The sequence below is a fragment of the Cibotium barometz genome, chromosome 36 (genome assembly GCF_041138505.1).
Source record: "Cibotium barometz isolate CiBa-2024 chromosome 36, ASM4113850v1, whole genome shotgun sequence".
Lineage (NCBI taxonomy): Eukaryota > Viridiplantae > Streptophyta > Polypodiopsida > Cyatheales > Cibotiaceae > Cibotium > Cibotium barometz.
Genome location: NC_141081.1, coordinates 20,024,266 through 20,048,979, shown reverse-complemented (window position 1 = coordinate 20,048,979; position 24,714 = coordinate 20,024,266). Strand labels below are relative to the sequence as shown.

Sequence of the window (24,714 nt, the reverse complement as noted above, 5' to 3'; positions counted from 1 at the left end):
GTTGGCGGTGGAGTGCTGTTTTTTGCTGGACAGCAGTGTTTTGGCTGTGTTTTGCTTCCCAAAGGGGTTCTCTACACTCAGAGGGGGCCCATCTCCAACTACTTCACTTGAGGATCAAGTTTCGGGAGCTGTTTTCTGGACAGCAGTGTTTTGGCTGTGTTTTGCTTCCCAAAGGGGTTCTCTACACTCAGAGGGGGCCCATCTGTGGAGACTTTCTTCTATGACAGGAGTTTACAAATTTTGGAGGAGAGTAGTGATCTTTTCAGAGATCTTGAGCATAGTTTATTTTGTCCGAGCCTGTGTTCTTTGCAGTATTTGCAAAGAACGAAGGGTGTTTTGCGTATGAGGTGTGATCCTTTCACATGGATCACTTGTTTGTTGTTGATTCTTGGGATTTGATTCTACTTATGGAAGAGCTTTTGCTATCAGTGATGCTCTTAGGACTTTGTTACCACTGCAATTTATATTCCTGCTTTCCTTCGTCATTTGTGAGGAGTCTAACTCTACCTCTCTTTGTGATGCTTCTGAGGATGCTCCTCCTCCTGCCAATTCTGCATTAGGTTTGATGTGGTGTGAAGGTTTGTTGTTTTGGAGGATGGACTTTTGGACCCGGTGGGATGCTTTGGATCTGTGGTTGCTAACCGTGCTTGGGGCACAAGGGTACTTCCAGATTTTTTTGGATTTGGATCCGAATCGGTTGGGCTTGTACCAGTTTGACGACATCATTTTTTAGAGAGGGATGTGAGGTCTTTTCATCTAGTGATGCCCACCTCAGTGGAGTGCGCTTATGTACAGCATTGGGCAACTCATGGTACGGAGTTTGAGCAGATAGACCCCAGAGTCTTTACATCTTGCAAGGCCGACCTTTCCAAAGGATGCTTCTTTTCAGCATTTGGCAACTCTTGTTACACAGTTTGAGCAGATAGACTCGGAGGGTTCCAGTGAGGAGCAGCCTGCTTCTCCTAGGATTGATTATCTTCAGGATGTGATCTTGGTTGGTTTTGAGGTTTTACATATCTTCTCCAAGCTGGAAACACGACATACGACTTCGGGGAGCGTTCTTACACTTGGGTTTGGAACCATTATTTGAAGGAGCACGTCGCAGTCTACTCTTCCAGAGGAGTGGTTTTTTTGGCAGATTGTTCAAGTTTTTATCGCCTGAAAACCATTGAAACAGTTTTTATATTAGTTTTCTTGCCAGAAAGAGCTTTTCCATGGTTTTCTTCATCGACAAGGCTGTAGGAGTTGTGGAGATTACTCATGGGATGAGCAAGTGATTCTTGGACTTGGACTTGGATTTGGATTTGGATTGGATATAAGATCTGATGCTAGCTCGGTGAGAGATACTTGTGGATCATCCCCGTGGTGTGTTCAGCATCGGAGATCTCCTGCCTAGACATAGACATCGATTTGGATATCCTACATCGGCATATCTGTTTATTTTGTATTCATTGATTGTATTGATCCTAGCCAGCGTGCCCATGGGTTGTTCCTGAATAAATTCCTGAAATGAGGCGGGGCCTGTTCCCCACTCAGTGTGGTAGTGTGGTGTACTATGCAAGATCCCTATTCCAGAGCAGGGTTTCTCTTGAAGAAACTTTCTTGGGGTGACGGAGCCATGTCGAGAGTAGAGGGAGACCAAGGGCCTAATGACTATGAGTCCAATACAGGACTTCAAGATGGGAACCAGGGTCGTCGATCCATTACTCATGAAACCACGGCCATGGCATCACAAGAGTACTATGGCTTTCAACAGTTCATATAGTTTCTCCAAGATGAAGAATTCCTAGTTTGGAGAGCCAGGAAGAAAAAGGACCAAAGAAGGGCTCGAATATTTGAAGATTTTATCAAGGATCGAGCCACCGAAGCCGAAGGAGTTGAAGTTGCTAAAGCCCATCTTCGGGACAACGGAGTCATCATTGTAGAAGAATCTAGAGCTACCCGCTCTATTCCACATGGAGGAAACAAGGAAGCTACTCCTAGGCCTGCTCTCTCAGATGCAGTTTCCTCAAGACAGGCAAGGGAACGGAAGACAATCAAGCTAGAGAGATCGGAAGATCATCACATTGATATCATACTAGGAAGTTCGACGAATGGTTTGCAATGGTGCTTAGCCCATTGCATGTTAAATAAAGCTGTGGAATCTTTGTGGACCAAAGCTGAAACAAAATCCTTTTGAAGCATTGAGACTTTATGCTAGAAAAGGACCGGTGTTGGTTATGTGGTTGAACATGTTGAGATTGCATTGGAGCAGTCTTGAACCAAGCAGACTGTTGTGGCCTATGAATGTCAAAGACAACAAGGATGCAGATGCATTATCACGGAGACCCCTAAGCTATGCGGTTTCTATTGGTTACCATATAAATTTCACTTTGATAAAGGATCCTTATGCTATCAAAGAGGATTTCAAAGATGTTTTGGAACAAATTGCAGAATAGAGATTTGGTGACTTTTTATGTCATCAAGTAGGGTTTTCTTATGATGCAAACCCAGGTTATGTGTGACACAAGGAATTGAGGCCAAAGTACTAAGGAAATACCTCAATTAGATAGTTATGCACTTCGACATTTGGACAATAATGGGCTTGTAGAGTCAGGATCTTGGGTAGAAGCAGGGGATGTTTTGGTGCGTAAATCGATGCCACAAGAGGGGGCGGATTCATTACGTGCTCCAAAAGGAAGATTGTCACAATCCATTTCTTCTCCATCATCATCTACTTGATCATGAACCAAATCATGGAATTTATTCATGTGGAACTGTACAGACATGTGTGGAGCTGACAGACTGAAAATTTCAGAAACCCTAAAACTGCTCCAAAAACCCTAAAAACTGCTTTTTGGAGGTTTTTATTGCTTGAAAACCATTAAAACAGGTTTTATATCAGTTTTCTTGCCAGAAAGAGCTTTTCCATGGTTTTCTTCATTGACAAGGCTGTAGGAGTTGTGGAGATTACTCACGAGATGAGCGAGTGATTCCTGGACTTGGATTTGGATTTGGATATTAGATCTGGTACTAGCTTGGTGAGAGATACTTGTGGACATCCCTATGGTGCCTAGACATAGACATCGACATCGACTTGGATATCCTACATCAACATATGACCGGACAATTATTTAAAGTAGCAGTAGCCACTATATAAGTGAGACTTCGGTTATTATTGTTCACAGAGAGTTATTCACTATGTGGTTTGTGATTGGCCACGATTACTATCGGGAGCATGATTGGATTCGACGGATCACAGACGGTCATGCCAAAGGCCTCAGCAAGCAGGCGTTGGTGGTATGCCAGTGCTGACTGGCATGGTTGTGGGATTGGAGCCTTAACCTCTAGCTTAGGGAAGGTTTGCAAGCCATCCATGGGTTTGTAACATGAAGTCAGGGCCAATGAGGTGATAGTAGCTGAAGAGGTGAAGGTAGGGCCAAGAGGTCTTGGGTTCAAAACCCCATAAGGTACTTCCTCGGCGGCATCACCTACGAGCAGATAAAAAGCACCTACGCATGGTGAAAACAGTAACTACGTGAGGATCTTGGGCCTAAAGCTAATCAGGGAAAAAAAAGTCTATGGAGTCACCACTAGATTGCTAGTTGTAACTACACCACCTAGGTGTGAACGTCCTTGGGCACCGTCTCGTGAACAATACGCGCGCCAACACTTAAAATGTAATAGCCACAATGCACAAAACAACTAAAAGATAAATCACTGCACAAGATAATCTGCGAAAGACAAGCATGGCATAGTACACCACCACTGGGCCCACGAACGGGCCGACCCCCCCTCCCCCTCAATATATTATTGGAGTATTTCAATCTGTGTACAAGATTCCAAGGGTTTTCCAACCAAATAATCCAATGCAAATGCAAATATGAAGACAAGTTGGGATGATATTCAGGAGGCACTTTCAGAGGAGTGGTTCACACCTCTCGAGCCAGTGGCCCCACGGTGGATGGGAGCCTTTACACAGTTGGAGATCCTGATTGCTGTCAGAGCTAGCACTGAGGATGGCAGATGCCTCTATTATGAGATTCAGGATGAGGGCAGACTCCAGAGAGTGGAGGTGGAGTCGCCTTTGGTTTCAGAGTGCACCTTTCAGAGGATTCGGGTGGTGGCTGCCGCTTCTCGGAAGTGGCATATTGACCCCGACCCTGCTGACGTGCTCCCGGATTGGCGCATATGGGCATATGCAGCGCGCCCCTTGGCCCGGCTGCAGTGGGACCCCGGAGAGTACGAGTGGCATGATCCTTATGCATCCCTTGAGGCCACAGAGATCACATTTTTCCAGTATACAGTTAGGCTGGGACGGCATATCTTGACGGCGAGGAGGACGGTTTCTCCAGTGGCAGCGGGGCATTGGCGATTGCAGGGACTATCACACGAGTTCCTGGAGGATTTCTGGGCTCGGCTCTGGGCTAGTCGACAGGCCCGTAGGATCTCGGCTTTTCAGTGGCTGGTCGCCCACAGGGGCTCAGCGGTTGGCACTTGGCTTGTTTACAGCGGTCTTCCGGCGGCCTGCGTCCGATGCGGCCACCCTATGGAGACACAGAGACATTGCCTTTGGGACTGCCCTCAGGCACAGCAGATTTGGCTGCGGATGCTGCGTATTCTGGCCCCCCTCTCTCCAGAGGGTATGTTTACGTGGGGTGCCGCTGCTTGGTCGACTTCGTCAGGGCCTGCTATGGGCTATGAGATGGAGCAGGGCAGTCAGGCCATCAGATTTATTAGGGGCCAGCCTCGCCTGGTTCCGGCACCGGATTTCTCGTCCGCCAGCTGGACACAGGAGAGGGATTTATGATGGGAGCTCCTCAGCAGCCTCACCATCTGGTTCACCTGGAGGGCCCGGTGCTTCACGGCCTTTGAGGGGAGATTGGAGCCACCAGCAGAGACTGTTCGGGGGATTTGGCAGGAGTTGATCCACACCCTGCGAGGACAGTACGACCGCATCCGGGGAGACTCGGATGAGGCGATCTTACGGCGCCAGGCCTTTCATACCTACCACTTGGCGCTGCGGCCCGTTTTACACCCTACACACGGGATCCCCCCGTTGGCACTACAGGCCACCTGTTTGGCTCTTTTCCCCCCCCATTGTATGATTTAGCCGCTCAGTCCTTTAGACTGATGCTTGTATTTTGCACCACCTAGGGAGAGTCTCCCGGGCTGCCATGATGTATTCACTGCTCTTCTCTATGTTAGGAGCAGGAGAGATCTCTTTTGTAGCCCTACGGGCGTTCTTTTTACATAACTAATGAAAGGATCTTTTCTCGGAAAAAAAAATATGAAGACAAGTTACCCAAACAAGAGTGTGTCAAAGACAGATTCGTCGAAAGAGTCAAATTAGCCTCGCCACCAATCTCATATACCTGGAGGGGAGTGAATGCGAAACTGTTGTTCTGAGACCATGAATGAACAAGCGCTCTTGTACCAGAGCTGGCTCACACCCTTGGAGAGACCGTGGCTCAAGCCTCCCTAGTGCAAGTACACAGACATGTACATGCACACGAACAGGTACAAGTGCACAAACAAGTACTAGTACACAATTTCCAATAGCAGGTACTCAAACAAGTAACGCAGAGCCAGTTTACAGCAAGTACCTGTGGTACAACACGTACTACTGTAAGCACAGTAGGTACAGTAAGATTTTCACCAAGAGCAACCGGTACAGTAGGCTCTACAACAGGTACAATAGGATTTCCAGCAAGTATACCATGTATAGAAGGCTTACAATAGGGTTTCCAGCAGGTACTGCGAGTATATTAGGGTTTCCAGCAAGTACTGCTGTCACGATTGTGACTAACTCTCTTAATCTCTCCTTAATTACTTCTTAATCCCTTATTAACTGAAAGGACACCTGTGAAGGGTCACACCCGTACACATGGGTCACTATCAAAGGACATGTCTATTCATTAAAAGACACCCCTAAGTCCAAAGGACATAACCGTTGACTCAAGAGCCACACCCCTTCCCAGGGATGTGTCTCTTCACTTGTACCCTTTCGGCCTCTATTTAAGAAAGGCCCCTGTCTCAATGCAAACAACTCAATCTTTCTTATAGCATTTGTCTTATGTTTGTTAATTAAGTCTTAATCATGTTAATAAAGCTATAAAAGCTTTACAGTGGTATCAGAGCAAACTTCTTTCTGCCTTGTGTTATGCCCAAACCCTAACCCTAACCCTAAAATCAGTCCAAACCCTAACCCTAAAATCAGCCCGCCCAAACCCTAAAATTGGGTGTAGCAAGTGTTGAATGGAAGAGCAAGAGAGAATGCCCCATTTAATTTTACCCGATTTTGCCAATTTTGCTTGATTAAGCATTTTTCCCCAATTTTCTCAAACAAAAAAAAAATAGTGGGAAGCAGAGACTCACACTAGGGTTGCATCCATGTGCTGGCATGCTGCCCCGTATTCCTCTAGAGGTCTTGAGCGCATCTTTTCGGGCTGAATCTCTATCCAAGCCAAGGGGCGCCACTTTTCTTGTTCACAAGACAACTGTTCATGTTTTTTTTTTTTTTAACGTGACGTTTCACACAAAAAAAAGGCGAAAAAAACAACTAAGTTTTAGCCTTATAATTTAAGGCTTATACTTAAGCCTTCCATACACGTGGCCTCAACCAGCAGCCACGTGAGCAGCCGGCAGCCAGCACCCAACGGCAACCTGACCAGCGAAAGGCAACCCGGCAACTTGACCCGGCAAAGCAACCCGGCAGCGACCAGCGCTACGGAAAAAAAAAAAGGAGAACCCAACGGCCAGCCGACCAGCACCTAAAAAAAGAAAAAAAAAGAGCCCAAGGGCTTGCCGACCAGTGCATTAAAAAAAAAAAAACCATAAACTTACCGTACAGGTTCCTATGAAACAGCGCCTGCCTTGGTCTTCTACGCGCCAACTTGCTGCCGCCTCCCTTCCTCGAAAGCAGCCTTCTTCATTGCTAGGCTCCTGCGCTCTATGTTGGTGTTTGGACTAGCCACGTGTAGTTGGTGTTTTCCATGGCTTGACGGCTACTACCTTGGTGCTTCTTCTCTAGCAATACTATTTATTATGGCAACCTCCTTCAGGTGTGATTTTTCCATTTTCTTGAGTATACACATTTCACACAAAGTGGAGTATTAACATATTAGCAACCCGCCATTTTATTCTTTTGCGGGCTCTCCACTCCTCCAAGGCCAATACTCCTTTTTACGAGATCAAAAGCACCTCTCCGATCACGTGGACACACAGTACCCTCTTCTCCGACGGCTTATGGCAGAGGAAACCTATGACTTCAGTTATTTACAGGATACACCCTCTCAGTCCATAGTGCCCTCTCCTACCCGTGTTTCTCCACCAGTCCCAGTCCCTGTTCCAGTGAGTGTGCCCCCCTTTTTCCAGCCCACTCATTACCGCATACAGATAGCCACACCGACTTCTCACCTCCGAGAATTCGACGTGTAGGTGATCCGTGTTCGTACTTCTGCACAGGATTTGGATCATTATTGTTTTATACTCAGGCGTCATCCTTATCTGGGCGCTATCCTCCCCGAGTGTAGCATCATCTTTCATGAATATTGCACTTATTCTGAGGACATTCATCCATCTTCATTCACGGTGCGCCCTTCTACACCGGAGTATACACCCTTGACACCAGTAGCTGCCCCTACCCCTGTACCTTCTTCTCTAGTAGCAGACTCTCGTGCGAGCCCAGTCCCAGAGGATCGCCCTTACTATACTCGATGGTCTATAGCCGCTTCACCAATACGTAGCCTCTCCTCTCGGGATCTCCAGATGCCGCACTCTCCAGCCGGTTCTTACTAGAGCCCAGTGGCGTCATCAACAGCAAAAACCCCCAGAGCCTCATCACCCTGAAGCCTCCACATCAACATCTCCTCTCATGGCAGAACCTGTTAAAATACAAGCCCCTCCGGAATGGCAGTCAGCTTTGCAGCAACTCAACAGCAGTTCCAACAGCAACTCCAGAAGTGGGTCCTCCGTAAGCAGTTCATACCTGCCAATGCCGATTTCCAATCCCGTTCTCGCTTACGCCATTTGAACCAAATTGGTTCCTTGGCCTCTTATATCTCCCAGTTCACCAACTTGATACTGGAGATTGATTCTTTGTCCCCAGCGGACGAACTTCATGGCTTCGTTGAAGGGCTTAACCCCACACTGCGTGCCGATGTTCAGAAATATAACCCTGTCGATCTTGCCGATGCCATACGATATGCCGAGCGCGTTGCAGACATTAATTCTCGAAATTCGGCCTCTTCGGTCGAGCTAATGACTTTCAGAAAACCAATGGATCTCGTATGAGCTGAGATAGTCGCAGAGAGTCATCTGGCTCTTCTACCTCCCGGCCTAATCCCCAATGGAATAATTCTCAATACCCTCGCCGATCAGAAGGATCGTCCTCTTTTAAGTTCTGACGTTCTCACTCCTTCCAACCACGCAGTTCGGATCGTGGACGGGACCAAAGACGTGACCAATCTCACAATCGTCGTCCTTCTACTGTTCCTTCTGGACGGGATCAACAAAAGACAGGATTGTGCACAATTTGTAATGGACCTCATCGTTGGTTTGAGTGCCCCCCAAAAGACCAACCCATCGACAGAATACTAATGCTGAACCCCCCATTTCTGCGGAGAAACCCCTAGTTGCTGACAAAGGAAAGCGTGCAGTTAATCACCATGCAATTGCACATGCTTCAGTAATTACCGCTACTGCTATAGCACAAACTGCCTCTTCACCGTTGCCTCAGCGGTCTACTCAGGTTTTGGTTCTTCAAGGTTCTATTTCCAGTCACCCTATTTAGGTGCTCATTGACAGTGGGTGTTCTCATAATTTTGTGGGAATCACCTTGACTCAGAGATTGAAGATTCGGACTTCTCCAAGTACTGTTGTTTATGAAGTAGAGTTTGCCGATGGTTCCACATCCTCGTGTAACACCATTGCCAAACACCTCTCCTCTCGAATTCAGCACTATCGTGACAAATTGGATTTCCAAGTCGTGAATTTGGAACATTATGATATGATCCTTGGTCAAGAATGGTTGTATCAATATGATCCCTTGATCAGTTTCCGGAACCATTCTATACAATTTGCTCAAAATGGTATGCTTGTGGCTCTCGAAGGAATCAGAGACCAACCTTCTACACCAACCCTTTCAGCTCTTCAATTGAAACGGTGGGTCCGCAAGAGTGGTTGTTCCTCGGCACTTTTAATGGTCTATCCAACCAACGACCCTCCCAAGGACATAGATACAAAAGTGATGTATCTCAGGCAACCTTTCTTTGCTCCATACTTGGATCTTTTTCCTCAGGAGCTTCCTGTGGTTCTCCCACCTTGTCGACCAGTCGACCATGCTATTGATATTCTTCCTGGCAGTGCTCCACCTACTCGTGCTCCATATCGTGTTTCTTTTACGGAATCTCAGGAGATACAGCGACAACTTACTGAACTTTTGGAGAAAGGACATATTCGACCAAGTAAAAGCCCTTTTGGAGATCCGGTGCTTTTGGTGAAAAAGAAGGATAAGTCTATGCGTCTTTGCATCGACTATCATGCCCTTAATAAGTTAACTATCAAGAATAAGTATCCTCTTCCACGCATTGATGAATTGTTTGATCAATTGCTCCATGCAAAGGTCTTCTCCAAAATTGATCTTAAGTCTGGATATCATCAAATTCGCATTCACGAAGGTGATGAATATAAGACAGCTTTTCGCACAAAATATGGTCATTACGAGTATCTGGTCATGCCATTCGGGTTAACCAATGCCCCTGCAACATTTATGAGTCTGATGAATGATCTTTTTCGTCCTTTTTTGGACAAGTTTGTCATTATTTATCTTGACGACATCCTGGTGTTCAGCCGTAATATGGAAACCATCATCAGCATGGGGTTGGGAACCTTGTCGGCAGCCTACAGTGGGGCTTCATCCTGCTGTCGGCAGCCAGAAAGGGACCCAGTAGCTAGTAGCTGGTCAGCAGCAACATCATTATGGCCAAACAGTAGGTGTGGACAACATTGAAGCGCAGCATTTAAGTGAAGAAAAGAACAGTTTTTTGTCCACCAAAGCTGGCCGACAGGATGGTCTACTGGCCGACTGCAGTCCCATCAAAATATTTAAGCATGTAGTCATTTTCAGCAAAGTCAAGTCATTAGTAGAGCATTTCATCATATAGTTTCAGCTAGAAGCATGTAGAAGTGGCCAAGTCACGCCTATGGGGCCTACATCATGTACAAGCATTAAGACACCTTTTTGTACCATAGTAATACAAGAAAAGCTGAACACTAATCTCTCTCTTCTGTGTCTTAATCATATAATAATTAACATCAATGTTCTTAAGTATGCTTAGGGCTGTGGATCAATACAACAAGGCTTCCGCGCATGCAACAAGTTGTGTGAGCTAAGGGAGAGCGTGCGCACGAGTGCAATAGGCCAAAACTCAGAGAAGGTGGGCAATAGGGGAAACCCTAATCCTAACCAAGCTCTGATACCACTATTGGGTGAGGGAGCTTGCCTGCACACACACAGAGTACGCACACAGAGAAATGTGAGAGAGAAGAAGTATGTTGGAAGTACTCTTAATAGATAATGAGTGGAAAGTACAGGGTACTGTACACCTAGGGATAAGTGTCCCAACACACCAAGGGGGTATTCACATGGGAAAAAACCCAAGCCAACACCTGGTAAAAAGTGCCCGTGTGTAAGTGATTGTTCACCTCAGGATTTCCCAGAGGCCAAAGGCTGACAAAGACTGGGGTGGTAGTTTGTGGAGTGGTAATCTTCTTTGGACAATCCTTAGAAGTGTGTTCTTTTGTGTGACAAAAGAAACACCTACCCTCCTTGTACTGAGCTCTCTTCTACACTTAGTTTCCCACCGGTCTTGCTTTTTTGAGCTTTTTGGTTTGGAGTAAGCTTGGGCGCATTGGTTGAGTTCTTGAAGCCAGCGGCTCCTGTGCTCTGTCCCAGGAAGACCCCGTCAGGTTTTGGCCTTTTTCCCCGGAGGCAGGTACCTTGAGAGTGGAAGGCTAGGAAAGTCTTGGGCTTTCCGCCATTGTACTTCATTTCAACATTCTACGCAAGCAAGAGTGCAGCCTCGAAGGTGGCTAGCCAAAACATATGCACTTTTCACTGGATTTGCGTGTCAAAGGCCATAAAGGAATTGCCCTTTCTTGTCCTTGTCAAATATGCCCAATTGCAAACATAAGTTCAAAAATTATTGGCAAACTGTAGGACTGGTTGTGCGTTTTGATACGCTCCCCTGAACTCCTCTTCGAGTTGCTCAAGGTAATGGTGCGGTAGAAACCGCCACTTAAGATCGAGGACAAACTCGTCCGAGACATTAGCCGCCATACCTAATCTAGTGTGGGCATGAGCCCATTGGGTCCACCAAGGAATGGCCTCACCTTCCAAATACCAACTAGCCAAGATCACTCTGTCAGTATCATTCTTTCTAACTGCTACAAAATAAGCTTCAAATTGATGCAACCAGGGATAAAGGGTTGTGGAGTCGAGTTTACCATTATACTTACCGAAGTTCATCCTCTCGAGAGGATGACTTGAGGAAGCCGCTGGTGTCGCCTTTGTGTCTAAAGCCGCAAGAAATCTTTCATGCTCCACATGTTGCCAGAGGTTAGCCAGTTCTGAAAATACCCCCACAGCCTGGTCCATGCAAAAATACCCTTTTAATGCAGCGTTTCACACTGTTGGTGGTCTGGCCACCCTGTGCTGTCTGTCCAGGTTGCGCGTGGCTGCTGGGCAACACCTAGGCCCTGGCCGCGTGGCTACTGGGCAGCAACTAGGCCTTGGCCAACTGGCTGCTGGGCAGCCTATTAAGCCTGGCCGCCTGGCTGGGATTGCCTCTAGGGCCTGTTGGCTGCCTGGCCAAGCCCCTTGGGTTGGCTGACAGCCTACCCAGCCCATCTATGGTTGGTGGGCAAGACCTATGGCCTTCTTGGGTAGCGTAGAGCTTACCTAATGCCCACTCAAGAGATAGAATCTCTTTTCTGGGTAGCCCTAAGGGCTGGACCCCTTCTACATGCAACCTACATGATTTTCCTACAGATGCCTGGCATTTGGTTGCAAACCAAACATTCAGGTCACCTAACATCATTCCAGAGGGAGACTCATAGTATGGGCTGGCATTGCTTCGTGTGCAAGACAATGCACACCTGACCTTGGATGCTGGCTGACTCGTCTCGGACTGGGAACCCTAGCTGACTCATCCCGGACTGGGCTCACATGGGACCAGTTTTCAGTCCACGTCCTACACCTTCTTGTTCAGATATGTTCATGTGGCATCCAAGTGCGGGATGCACGTGACAACTAAGCGTTTGCTTATATATGGTATATTGGTGCTGGTCAGCCACTTCAGTAGCTGCCGGCCTATTTTATGGGTCAAAATAATGCTATTTGATAGCATTAAGTGCTGCGCATGGTTACACTATTGTCCAGTATGCTGGCCGATTGCCCATCTGTCCACGACCTACTGCTGCTGGTTGCTACTTATGCTGGCCGACTGGAGCATGGCGGGCTCCTAATACTGTCCATTGGCCCTAAGTGCCGTCCAAGGCTGTAAACAACCCCTAAACAGGGTGCTAAATAATGTTGTAGCCATGGGCTAGCCTTTGGGTGGCACATAGGTGTGCACATGACATGTGATGCATCTTGCCTTGGGGCTATTCTAAATCAGGAGGGACATGCCATAGCTTATGAAACCCACACGCCGAACGTTTTTTGGGCATCTATGAGAAAGAGTTTTTTGTTGTAATTCATGCCCTGACTATTTGGAAACACTACCTTCTTGGGGCTGATTTTATGGTCAAGATAGATTATCAAAGCCTAAGGTATTTCTTGACACAAACAAAGCTTTCGAAGAAGCATATGAGGATGGAAAACTTCTTGTTCATGTTCAATTTCCAAATTATGCACACTCCAAGAAAGAAGAATGTGGTGACAGATGCATTGTCTGGAAAGCCATATGTGGCTACAGTGTTAGTTGCTTCACATGGGGACTTGTCTGCCATGCGTGAACTATATACCATACAGATGCTTATTTTGGGCATATATGGACTGATCTAATAACTGGTTATGTACATGCCTCTTATGATATCAAAGAGGGGTATCTCATGAAGGATAATTGTCTATGGGTTGCCTCAAACATGAGGCAAAAGGTCATTGATGAGTGCCATGCTCCTCCGTATGCAAGACATAGAGATATCATACTTACTATGTTCATGATTGATCGCTATTTCTTTTGGCCAAGTATGCGCAAGGATATTGAGGCATATGTACATGCATGTATCACGTGCATGAAAGTCAAGTTTGATAGGCAAAAGGCTCCAAGTTTGCTTTAGCCGTTGCCTATTCCCTCACAACCATGGGAAGGTATTGCAATGGACTTTATCATGGATTTGCCACGTAGTCAGCAAGGCAATGCTGCTATTTGGACCATTGTTGACAGATTTAGTAAGCAGGCACACTTGTTGTTGGTTAGAAAGACCATTAAGCCTAAGCATATGGTCAAGATATTTGTGGCACAAGTGTTTAAAGACCATGGTATGCCTAAGTATATTGTGGGGGATAGAGATCCTAGGACTACGGGTCTCTTTTGGAGTGTGATGGCAAAGTGCTATTGCCACCCATGTTATGCACCAAGGATGAGATCTTTGCAGCAGATGAGTATGCCATAGATCTTGATATTGCCTTTACACAAGTGCAGACAGCTATTGCTTATTCACAGGATAAGCATAGAGGGTTGCCAACAAGCATAGAAGAGAGGTGGACATCAAAGAGAATGATTGGGTACCGCTGAATTTTGAGAAAGCAAGACTTTGTAAGAGGCCAGGAAAGGAGGAAGTTTGGCCTAAGCTCTCTATCCTGTATTATGGACCTTTTAAGGTGATCAAGCAGATCAATGAGGTTTCTTTCCGGCTTGCATTGCCTAATCATCAGAGGATTCACAATGCCTTTCATGTGAGTCTATTGCGGAAGTATGTGGGGCCAAGGCCAAAAGAGCCTCACAGAAGAGCCACGAGAGGTTGATGAGCTAGAGAAAGTTCTTTAACTTAAGTAGATTGTATTTCACAAGGAGAGAAAGCTACCTAGTGGTAAGCCTTCCAGATGATACCTTGTGAAGTTCAAAAACTACTTGCCTATCAACACGAAATGGGTTGATGAAGACTACTTAGGAGATTACCCGTAGCTTCTTCAGGCGTATTTGGAGGCTTTTTAGGTGAGGACAATTGTTTAGAAGCCGTGTGGGGGGGGGGGGGGGGGGGGGGGGGGGGGGGGCGCGCGGAGGCAAGGCCTCATGCCACCCATAGTGTGGCTAGGACATAGAACCCACTTGTCAGGGATCCCAGTTTGGGCTTCCCACTGAGCCAATTCCATGCTTTTGGAAAAACCTGCTATCTATAGGTTCCAGGAACGGGAGATCTATCCATCGCATAGTGCATGTGCACGCATCTCTACTTGATTGAAACTAATTTCGCGTGACTTGTTTTCGTGTCCAGTTCACAAGCAGGGAACACCCACCCATGAACTGTGTGAATGCCCTGTATTCTGACATGGTTTGTGGCATGTGAACAGGTGGTAAGTATTAATCTAAACCTTTGTTCTTTTTTGTAAAGGTTTTTTAAGGCAGTGGCCATTGGCTCTTCAAGGGACCCAGGTATGGGCCGCCCAACTTGTGGGCACTCTTTTGACCAAGTAAATGCACATAAGTGTGTGTGGACAATGGTAAATATTAATCTAAACCTTTGTTCTTTTTTGTAAAGGTTTTTTTAAGGCACTAGTCATTTGCTTTTCAAAGGACCCATGTATGGGCCGCCCAACTTGTGGGCACTCTTTTGACCAAGTAAATGCACATAAGTGTGTGTGGACACTAAAAAGAGGTGTCCACCATAGTTTAAGGTGGGCAGTGCCTCAAGGCACTAGGAGGTTAGACCCCTCCACCTCCTCCCCACCACACAAGCACACGGCTCTCTCTCTCTCTCTCTCTCTCTCTCTCTCTCTCTCTCATGTGAGGCTGGCACATCCCCCTTGTCCCTCCCCATCTGCAAGTCGATTGTCATCCCACAGCTATACCTGCTACCATTTAGGTGCCAGCTGCTAGAAACCCTTCTGTACCTGCAGCACCCACTGGAAACCCTACTGTACCTGCAGCATCCGTTGGAAACCCTATTGTACTTGTAGTTGTAAAGGTTTTATAGCTTTATTAACATGATCAAGACTTAATTAACAAACATAAGACAAATGCTGTAAGAAAGATTGAGTTGTTTGCATTGAGACAGGGGCCTTTCTTAAATAGAGGCCGAAAGGGTACAAGTGAAGAGACACATCCTTGGGAAGGGGTGGCTCTTGTGTCAACGGTTATGTCCTTTGGACTTAGGGGTGTGTCTTTTAATGAATAGACATGTCCTTTGATAGTGACCCATGTGTAAGGATGTGACCCTTCACAGGTGTCCTTTGAGTTAATAAGGGATTAAGGAGTAATTAAAGAGAGATTAAGAGAGTTAGTCACAATCGTGACATTCCCTCCCACTTAAAATAAGACTCCGGCTAAGAAGAGATGGTTGTCTTTGAAAGAATTCCCGAAGAAGTTCTGGATATTCCTATAAGTCTTCATCACTTTGCCAAGTAGAGTTGGAATCCTCAAGATCTCTCCATTTAACCAAAAATTCTGTAGTGAATTTATGTCATGTTTCTTTCTGTCTAACATCAAGAATTATCTCTGGAATTAAGAGTATGTGTTCATCTTTGATTTCTGGAACATAATCCAAATGATCTAAAACTAGAAAATCACCGCCCACAAACTTCTTGAGCCAAGAAATGTGGAAAGTTGGATGAATTCTACCCCAAGAAGGTGGTAACTCCAACTTATAACTGAGAGATGAGTTCTTCTTAATAATATGAAAGGGTCCATAATATCTTGGGCGAAGCTTTGGGAAAATTGATTTCACTGTCTTGTATCGATGAGGGGCAATATATAATAATACCAAGTCTCCTTCTTGAAATTCAATATGACGACGACGCTTATCAGCTGTGCGTTGATATTGCTCTTGGACGCTGATCATCTTATCCTTAATCTGTAATAGAATATCTTGCATTTCCTGAATGAGGTGGTCTGCTAAAGCCACTTTATGTTGAAGAACAAAGTTGGCAGGAATAAGTGGAGTATGGCCATAAGCTGCTTGAAAAGGTGTCATTGCATGGACTCAGAATGATAGTTTCACATTCACTCCCCTCCAGGTGTATGAGACTCCCCTCCAGGTGTATGAGACTAGTGGCTAGGCTAACTTGACACTTTCGGATGAGTCCGGCTTCGACAATCTATTCCGACACACTCTTGTTTGAGTAACTTGTCTTCATATTTGCACTTGCATTGGATTATCTAGCTGGAAAGCACTTGGAATCTTGTACAGAGATTAAAATACTCCAATGATATACTTCAGTATTGAGGTGGGGGTTGGCCCATTTGCGGCTCCAGTGGTGGTGTACTGTGCAGTGCTTGTCTTTTGCATATTATCTTGTGCAGTGATGTATCTTTCAGTTGTTTTGTGCATTGTGGCTATTACATTTAAGTGTTCACGTGCGTATTGTTCACGAGACGGCACCTTGGTGCCCAAGGACTTTCACACCTAGCCAATGGAGTTACAGTGGTATCAGAGCACGCCACACGGTTGTTTCCCTCTTTTTAGTTGGGAAACAGTCATTTGGGCATTGGGCTCCGTGTGAACAGCTGTCATACACTATGGACAGCCATGCAGAGAGTGGGAAAGGGCCTAGTTCACATGGCCAGCCGAGTAGTACACATGCTTCTGATGCTTTGGGTAATAGGCTTATGCATATAGGATATGTGGAGGAGCAAACACATGTGGGACAGCACTCTCAAAGTCAACAAGGGATGCATGAAGATGGCCAAATGTGTTGAAGGCCGAGATGGAACGTCAAGACAGATGAATGCCAAGGAGGAAGTTCATTCATTGAGTAGAGAGAGAGAAGAGAATGTAGATGACATAGTATTGGGTCCCAAATACCCACAGAAAGCCCCCACTCCCCCCCTTCCCCTCCTCTTGCAAGTAGGAGTATTTGCTTATATTACTTCTTTGGAGAACTTCTGTACAATGCTAGAGAACAAGAGCTATGACTACCTAGCGCAAGGACAAGGAAGACCGTGCGTCAACTGAGAATCCACGCAAGGACGAGGAAGACTTTGTGTCAATTGTGAATCCACCAATCAAAGGGTAGTGTAGAAGACTCTTCTGGGCCACTTATGCAAGTCCAGGATAGCTATAGGACTGTACATATGTTGGCAGAATACTCAATGTTGCTTGGAGTGGATGAAGGCTGATTCTGATTTCATAGACTGAATGCTGATTTTTATTATTGATCATTTATGCTGAATACCAACGTAACGTGGTGGAAGAATCGGTAACTTCAATGTTCGGGTGACGATAACGCACAACATAGACAGAGATGTGCATAAATATAGAGAGAGAGAGAGAGGGAGAAGTGGACACAGTATTGGGTCTCGAATACCCTCTGTAGGGCCCCTACCACGAATGGTGTATTTGCTTTATAAGAATGATGCAAATTCTGCATATAAAATCTTGTTCTTGACCTGCACTCTTCACCTTGGCTGTAGCACTCCCCTTGGTTGTCCTGGCCCTTGGATTGTAGTAACCCTTGTGAATAATGAGATAATTGAGCTGATTTATGCTTGGGTTATTTATACCCCTAAATCTTCTGGTCAGCTAGCTCTTATAGGGGTCAGCCAGTTTTGAAAATACCCCCATGACCTGGTCCATGCAACCTTTTAATCCAGCATTTCACACTATTGCTGGTCTGGTTGCCTTGTGCTGTCTGTCCAGGCTGTGCTTGGCTGCTGGGCAGCACCTAGGCCTTGGCCGATTGGTTGCTGGGCAGCCTATCAAGCCTGGCCGCCTGGATGGGCTGGATGTTAGGGCCTGACGGTTGCCTGGCCAAGCCCCTTGGGCTGGTCAACAACCTGCCTAGCCCATCTGTGGTGGCTAGTGGGCAAGACCTAGGGCCTTCTTGGCCCTTCTCGGGTGGCGTAGAGCTTACCTAATGCCCACTCAAGAGATAGAATCTCTCTTCTGGGGTAGCCCTAAGGGCTGGACCCCTTCTACATGCAACCTACATGCTTTTCCTACAGATGCTTGGCATCTGGTTGCAAACCAAACACTCAGGTCACCTGACATATTCAGAGGGAGACTCATAGTATGAACTGGCACTTCTCCACGTGCAGGACAATGCACACCTGACCTTGGACACTTAGAGTGAAACTTTGGTTAACTCGTCTCAGGCTAGGCTCACATGGGACCAGTTTCCATTCCAGGTTTTGCACCTTCTTGTTCAGATATGTCCACGTGGCATCCAAGTGCGGGATGCATGTGGCATCCCCTTTTGCTTATCTTGACGGAAACTGGATAGCCTCCAAATAGTCCGTCAATAAAGCTGGATAGTCTTCGAAGAAGTCTTTGTGAAGCCAAATTGCTTCGTGCGTCCCTCGGTCTTGACACTTCATGAGGAACTATCTTTGTCTTCGGATGCAGCCGTGCTTGAAGCAGTGCAAAAGGATCTGTTCTGGAACGATCACTTTAGTTTTACCAACTATGTTTGGTTGTGATTCGTCTTTAACTATGTCTCGGAATGGACCTACATATGGTTTCAACCAACTGACATGGAACACAGTCACATTGGCCCTACATGGAATAAGCATTACAAATTTGCTAAATCTATCAACAATAGTTATGCACTACGTATTACGCTTACCCGGACTGGGAGGCAAATTTGTGACAAAATCCATCAATATATCTTGGAAAGTATCAACAAGACTTATCGTCTTTTGACAGCTACATACTATTGGCCTCAAATGAAGCAAGATTGTATTAAGTTTGTTACAGCGTGTCTCTCATGCCAACGTATGAAAGCTAGCAGACAAGTTCCAGCTGGTCTTCTTCTTCCACTTCCAGTTCCCAATGAACGCTGGGAAAATATTAGTTTGGCTTCTATCACTTCATTGCCACGTTCTTCTAAAGGCAATACACAGATTCTTGTGGTGGTTGATAGATTTTCTAAAATGGCACATTTCATCCCGTGCAAGAAAGCAGCCCAGGCTTCAGATATTGCAGTACTGTTTATACAGTATATCTTCAAACTTCATGGATTGCCAAAATCTATAGTTTCGGATCGAGATCCAAAGTTTACAGGACATTTTTGGACTTCGATATTCAAGTCTCTTGGTACAAATTTACTCTTTAGCTCTGCTTATCATCCTCAGACAGATGGACAAACGGAACGAGTTAATCAGATTCTGGAAGAAATGCTGCGACATTATGTTCAGTCTCGATTAGCTTCATGGGAAGAATATTTACCTTTGGTGGAATTTGCTTATAATAATTCTTATCATTCAGCTATTGGAATGAGGCGCACACGAACAGGTACTAGTATGCAATTTCCAATAGCAGGTACTCAAACAGGTACATGCGGAGCCGGTTCACAACAAGTACATCTGGTGCAGCAGGTACTACTGTAAGCACAGCAAGTACAGTAGGGTTTTCAGCAAGAGCTGCTAGTACCGTAGGCTGTACAGCAGGTACAGTAGGGTTTCCAGCAAGTACAGCAGGTACAGAAGGCTGTACAGTAGGGTTTCCAGCAGATACTGCAAGTACAATGGGGTTTCCAGCAAGTACTGCAAAGTAGGGTTTCCAGCAGATACTGCAGGTACAGTAGGGTTTCTAGCAGTGGGTTGGTAAGTACATGTGTAGTTCAGTAAGGCCTGAGGTAGAGCAGGATGTGGAGCATTAGGTGGCAGATTCCTCCACCTTACTAGGCATCATGTAACTAGGCAAGGAAAATCATGTCAGCTCCTAGATGGGAGATGAGGGATTGTGGTATGGGAAGGGTACCCTTGGACAATGTTCCTTCAGAACTCTTCTTGGGTATTGTTTACTCTATGGTTTTTATGTTTCATGTTCAAAGAATCTGGTGGTCCTGCAGACACCCGAGGTCGTACATAAATGCTCCTTTGTAATATGAGTATTACGAAAGGGGGGTCGAGCATTTAAAGAATCCGGTGGTCCTGCAGACACCCGAGGTTGTACATAAATGCTCCTTTGTAATATGAGTATACCAAAGGGGGAATCGAGTGTGGTGTCCAGTATGTTATTATTGTTTATTTTGTTGTTTGGGATAATGGAATCATTCAATAAAATGTTGTCTTGCCTTGATTCTTGTTTAAATAGTCAAGAAAATTCCTTAAAACACCCCAGACGGGTTACATAACACCTTACTTCAGACCCTCGCAACAATCTTTAGGTCCTTTACTTCTTACTTTAATGAAACAGACCCTCACAACAATCTTTAGGTCTTTGCACATCAAAGGTCTGTCTTTTTGTAAAATCACACCATATTCAGCTACTTAACTTTATGTGAAATTTCAATTCTTGAGAAAATATAAATATTCATGAGACTGCAGATGTGTACCTGTTGAACCCGGTTTGAATCTAGTTGTCGGTCTTCAACATGATCTGTAAGAGAGTCTAGAGCTTTACTTTGCTGCTGTAGATCTTTAGAGTCTGCAGGTCTGCTTCCAGCCTCTACAACTTCATCTGCCATGACTATGACCTGAGATAATGAAACATGAAAAAACATAAAATTTTGTGAAAATTTATCATGGTCCTTATTTCCCTTTTATTTTCTTTTTTCCCCTCTTATCTTCAAAAGTTAGGCCTTGTATAATACATCATTTGCAGGAAATATACAACCATGGATACAAAGTAGTACGAACAAAAAGCCATCTTGATTCTTGACTTCACGAGAGTCCATTCCAACCATCAATTCCAGCAAGGAGGCCTCTCTCCATCTAAAGTGCAGCTAATTAACAGAAAGGAAAGTGCAACAAAGACTCTCAAGAAGAAATTTGCACAAGCAGATACCTAATTCTCTCAAGAAGAAACTTGCACAAACAGATACCTAATTCTACTACTGCAAAATTAACTGGAAGCAAATAGCTTTAAATACAAGCCTGCCAAACCATGGCCAACCCTAAAAGCTGAAAGAAAACTACTGAATATTTATCTCATACAAATCCCCAGAAACAACTGCGGAGATCTTTCTTTGTTGAAGAATGTTGTTACATGATGAGGGTTGATCGTAGTAATCACAGCCTTGATTAACTTAATTAAAATATTGTAGAGAGATTAGATGAATGCAATGCAACTATATTAATGATGCAAATTATTACAAGTGAGATGAGATCTGTGAACAGATCTATGATGTTGATGTTGATGTTGACTTCAAAATCTGATGAATGAACTTGATGTTTGCTGAAAATGACTGAATGCTTATATATGCCTTTGAAGTTTGGAGTGCTGGTCAGCCAGCTGTACTGTTGTCGGCCAGCTTTGTGGCACAAATAATATTATTTTGAGCTATTAAATGCTGCACTTGGCTTCTGCCTTGTCCACACTTGCTGCCCTGCATGGTGGTACCTAGCTGCCTGCTGTCTAGTTCACCTAGGGGCTGCCAACTATGGGCTGAAAGCCCCTGATGGCTGCCGACAGGTTCCCTAGACCTCCAATGCTGTAGATGCTGCTGATATCATGTGATGCCAGCTTGTTACCGTGCAACCTGAACGGCGTGCACGTGACTTTCCCTTCTGCTAAACTTGTTGCTAAGGTGGAGACCTTGCAACACTTTGATTCCGGCAACTCATTCCAACTCCACTGACGCCACTAACCCCATACTTCTTCTGCGGGGATTGAGGCTTATGCAAGAGCAACTGAGAAATACATGAACAAAGAGTCCTGAACTGCGGGAACTTGTCTGGCGATGCAGCCTATGTGTCACATGCACTCTGCACTGTAGTGCATGGTGACAAGATGGCTCATCATCAGTGCTCCATTGTATAGCAGTAGAACCCTTTAGGATTTGATATTACCCCATTGTAATCCTTAGTCTAAGATATGTCAGGCATGAGCTACGTAGGTCGTTTCTCAACTTTAGAGTGTCAGTCTGTCAGTCAAGTCCCTTAACCCACTTGGAGAGAATCATTCATGCATGTAGAGTCAGTAGAAACCTTAGGGTTTGCATTAGAAAGCATTCTGCATTTGCATATCATTGCTTTGCTCATTCCATCATCATCACATCATTCAAAGAGAAGCGATTCACTCCTCATCACTTGGGAGCTTCATCGCTTGAGCATATAGGCACACATCAGCAAAATGCAGCATTCACAAATCAGCCAAGGAAGGAGGCGCATCAGCCCTTGTGCAGTTTTCAACATTCACACATCACATTGTTTGCTACAGCCATCTTAGTGAAGGTAAACGCAGCATTGTTCATTCATTCATAGTGTATAAACTCAGCTAGAACAGTCCCAAAGCAGCCCTTCTCTCAGCCTCAGTTTGTAGCCTTCCTACATTCCATTTGAAGAGTGCATTGGCATTGAGATCGGTCATCATTGGTGCTTCTACAGCCGGGTGCAGTTCAGCCCGACTCTTGGTCTTTCAAAGGTCTTGTGTTTGGCTTATCTACAGTCCAAAGTCAGTCTTACATTCATTCTCTTCAAAGATAATAAAGTAAATACTCCTAGCAATATAAGGGGGGCCTTCGGTGGGTAATTTGGGACCCAATAACGTGTCTAGATCTATCTATCTCTCTCTCTCATCTCTTAAAGTTTGAAGTGATAAAGTGGATTGCTAAAGACTCGCGAAAGTCGGGATAAAGAAGGCGGTGTGAGACTTTGTGTGACATGATCCCTCATCTACGCATAATTCCATTGCATGTAACATGTTACACTAAAACTGCTTGGAAACTCAACACACCACTGGCTGGCCTGTTGAAACCTTTCAAACATCATCTCGGGAAAGCATGAAACTCCGTACCTCCTGAGGCGAAGGTTGAAGCCCTTTCCTGCTACCATACGCAAGATCCACTTATCTGCTGGGACATGCGCAAACTGGTGATGTGGAAGAGAACTTCCAGCTGCCGACTGATGCACAAAATTCCACTTTCCCCTTTGATGATAGGTGTCAAACTTCTTCCCGACAACCAACGATGGCCTTGTCTGCCATGCGAATGCATAGGATTAATGCATGACTGAATGAGATGCGGGTCTAAAATGACCCACAAGATGATGCGACCCTACATGCTATGCAAATACAAATGAAGGGTCACTAATGCAAATATAGGCTAAAGCCTGTAATAATGATGACTTGTAAAATCTTTAATACTGTATTTATCTGAGTGGAAGCAATTACTGAATGAATGGAATACATCTAGCCAAAGCGAAAGCTAAGGTGAAAAGTAGCCAAGTGAAGACGGGAGCCGACCAAATGCGCGATGAAGGTTGGGTGGGAGTGATCTACTAGAATGACCATGCATTCTAGCTGGTCTGGGGTAGAGACACACAATAATCCCATATTCTGAAGATTCTATATGCTCTAGACTGCATTGAGGCTGGTTACCCTAGGTGCTCTAATACCAATGTTACATGATGAGATGCTGAATGTTAACTTCAAAATCTGATTAATGAACTTGATGTTTGCTGAAAATGACTGAATGGTTATATATGCCTCTAGAGTGCTGGTCGGCCAGCTTTGTGGGACAAATAATATTATTTTGTGCTATTAAATGCTGCGCTTTGCTTCTGCCTTGTCCACACTTGATGCCATGCACGGTGGTACCCAGCCGCTTGCTGTCTAGTTCACCTAGGGGCTACCGGTGGCTGCCAACAGGTTCACTAGACCTCCAATGCTGTAGATGCTGCTGATATCATGTGATGCCAGCTTGTCACCATGCAACCCGAAGGGTGTGCACGTGACAAATGCTAGCTGCTCTGATGTTCCAGAGCTGATTTGCTGCTGATCGCCATTATTAAAAGCTGGGCTGAAGGGCAGACGGGTTGGTCAACACCTAGGGGCAGCCGGCGCATCCAATGAACAGCGCATAGAGCAAGGCAAACAGTGGCATCAACATATGTTAAGGCAGTCAGCGCTTTCACCCTCAGCATTAACATGTGTAAAAAAGTTCAATTATTTTAAGTTAAAAGCTGTGGAGAAGTATTTGACCCTGCAGCTATAAGAACCCTTCCTCACTCCCTTCAGCTACAGAGGACTGCCCATAGTTGTTGCCCAACCTGTCTGCCCTTCAGCCCACTGCGCATGTGGACCTGCCTGCTGCCTATGTGAGCCTCCCTTGGGCATGTTGGGTATAAAGTCCCAGTTTCGCCTCCGGACCTTGATCATCGCGTAGCTCTTTTCGAGAGCTTCGCGGCCATATATTTACTTGTACATTTGGCCCTCATTTGGGCCTTGTAAAGGCATTCTTTGTATTTGGTCCGCCGAGCGCCCCATAAGTTGGGCGCCTGCCCATATTAGACCTAACCCTAACTTTACCCTTGTATCACTATAAATACGAGGTCTCCCTTGAGCCTCATCAAGACAATCAAGATATTCTTGAGCATTGTGTGAGTTCTCTCTCTCTCTCTCACTCTTCTCTATCTCCTCTGCACTTCCTTGGCTGCAAGCTCTTGTGTTTGAGTCATTCTCTTCCAACAACTGGTATCAGAGCTATGGAGGGAAGCTGTATGCAGAAGCTATGGAGTTAGAGGTGTCTTCCACCATTTACTACGGGATCGTCTGCGTTTTTCGCGTCAAACACCTCCCTTCTATCATCAATCTGGTGCGTTTTTTTTTAGAGTGCTGCTCTTTTCTTTT

General features: G+C 45.4%; 1 protein-coding gene across 1 annotated transcript in view; it reads right to left on the bottom strand.

Annotated features, from left to right (window-relative positions):
* LOC147617589 (uncharacterized) overlaps nt 1-24,714 on the bottom strand; it is a 48,963-nt gene that overhangs the window by 4,109 nt on the left and 20,140 nt on the right. Inside the window, exon 2 of the mRNA XM_086775880.1 lies at nt 20,480-20,620. Within this exon, the coding sequence (XP_086632006.1) occupies nt 20,480-20,620 (141 nt within the window). The remainder of the gene's footprint in view (nt 1-20,479; nt 20,621-24,714) is intronic.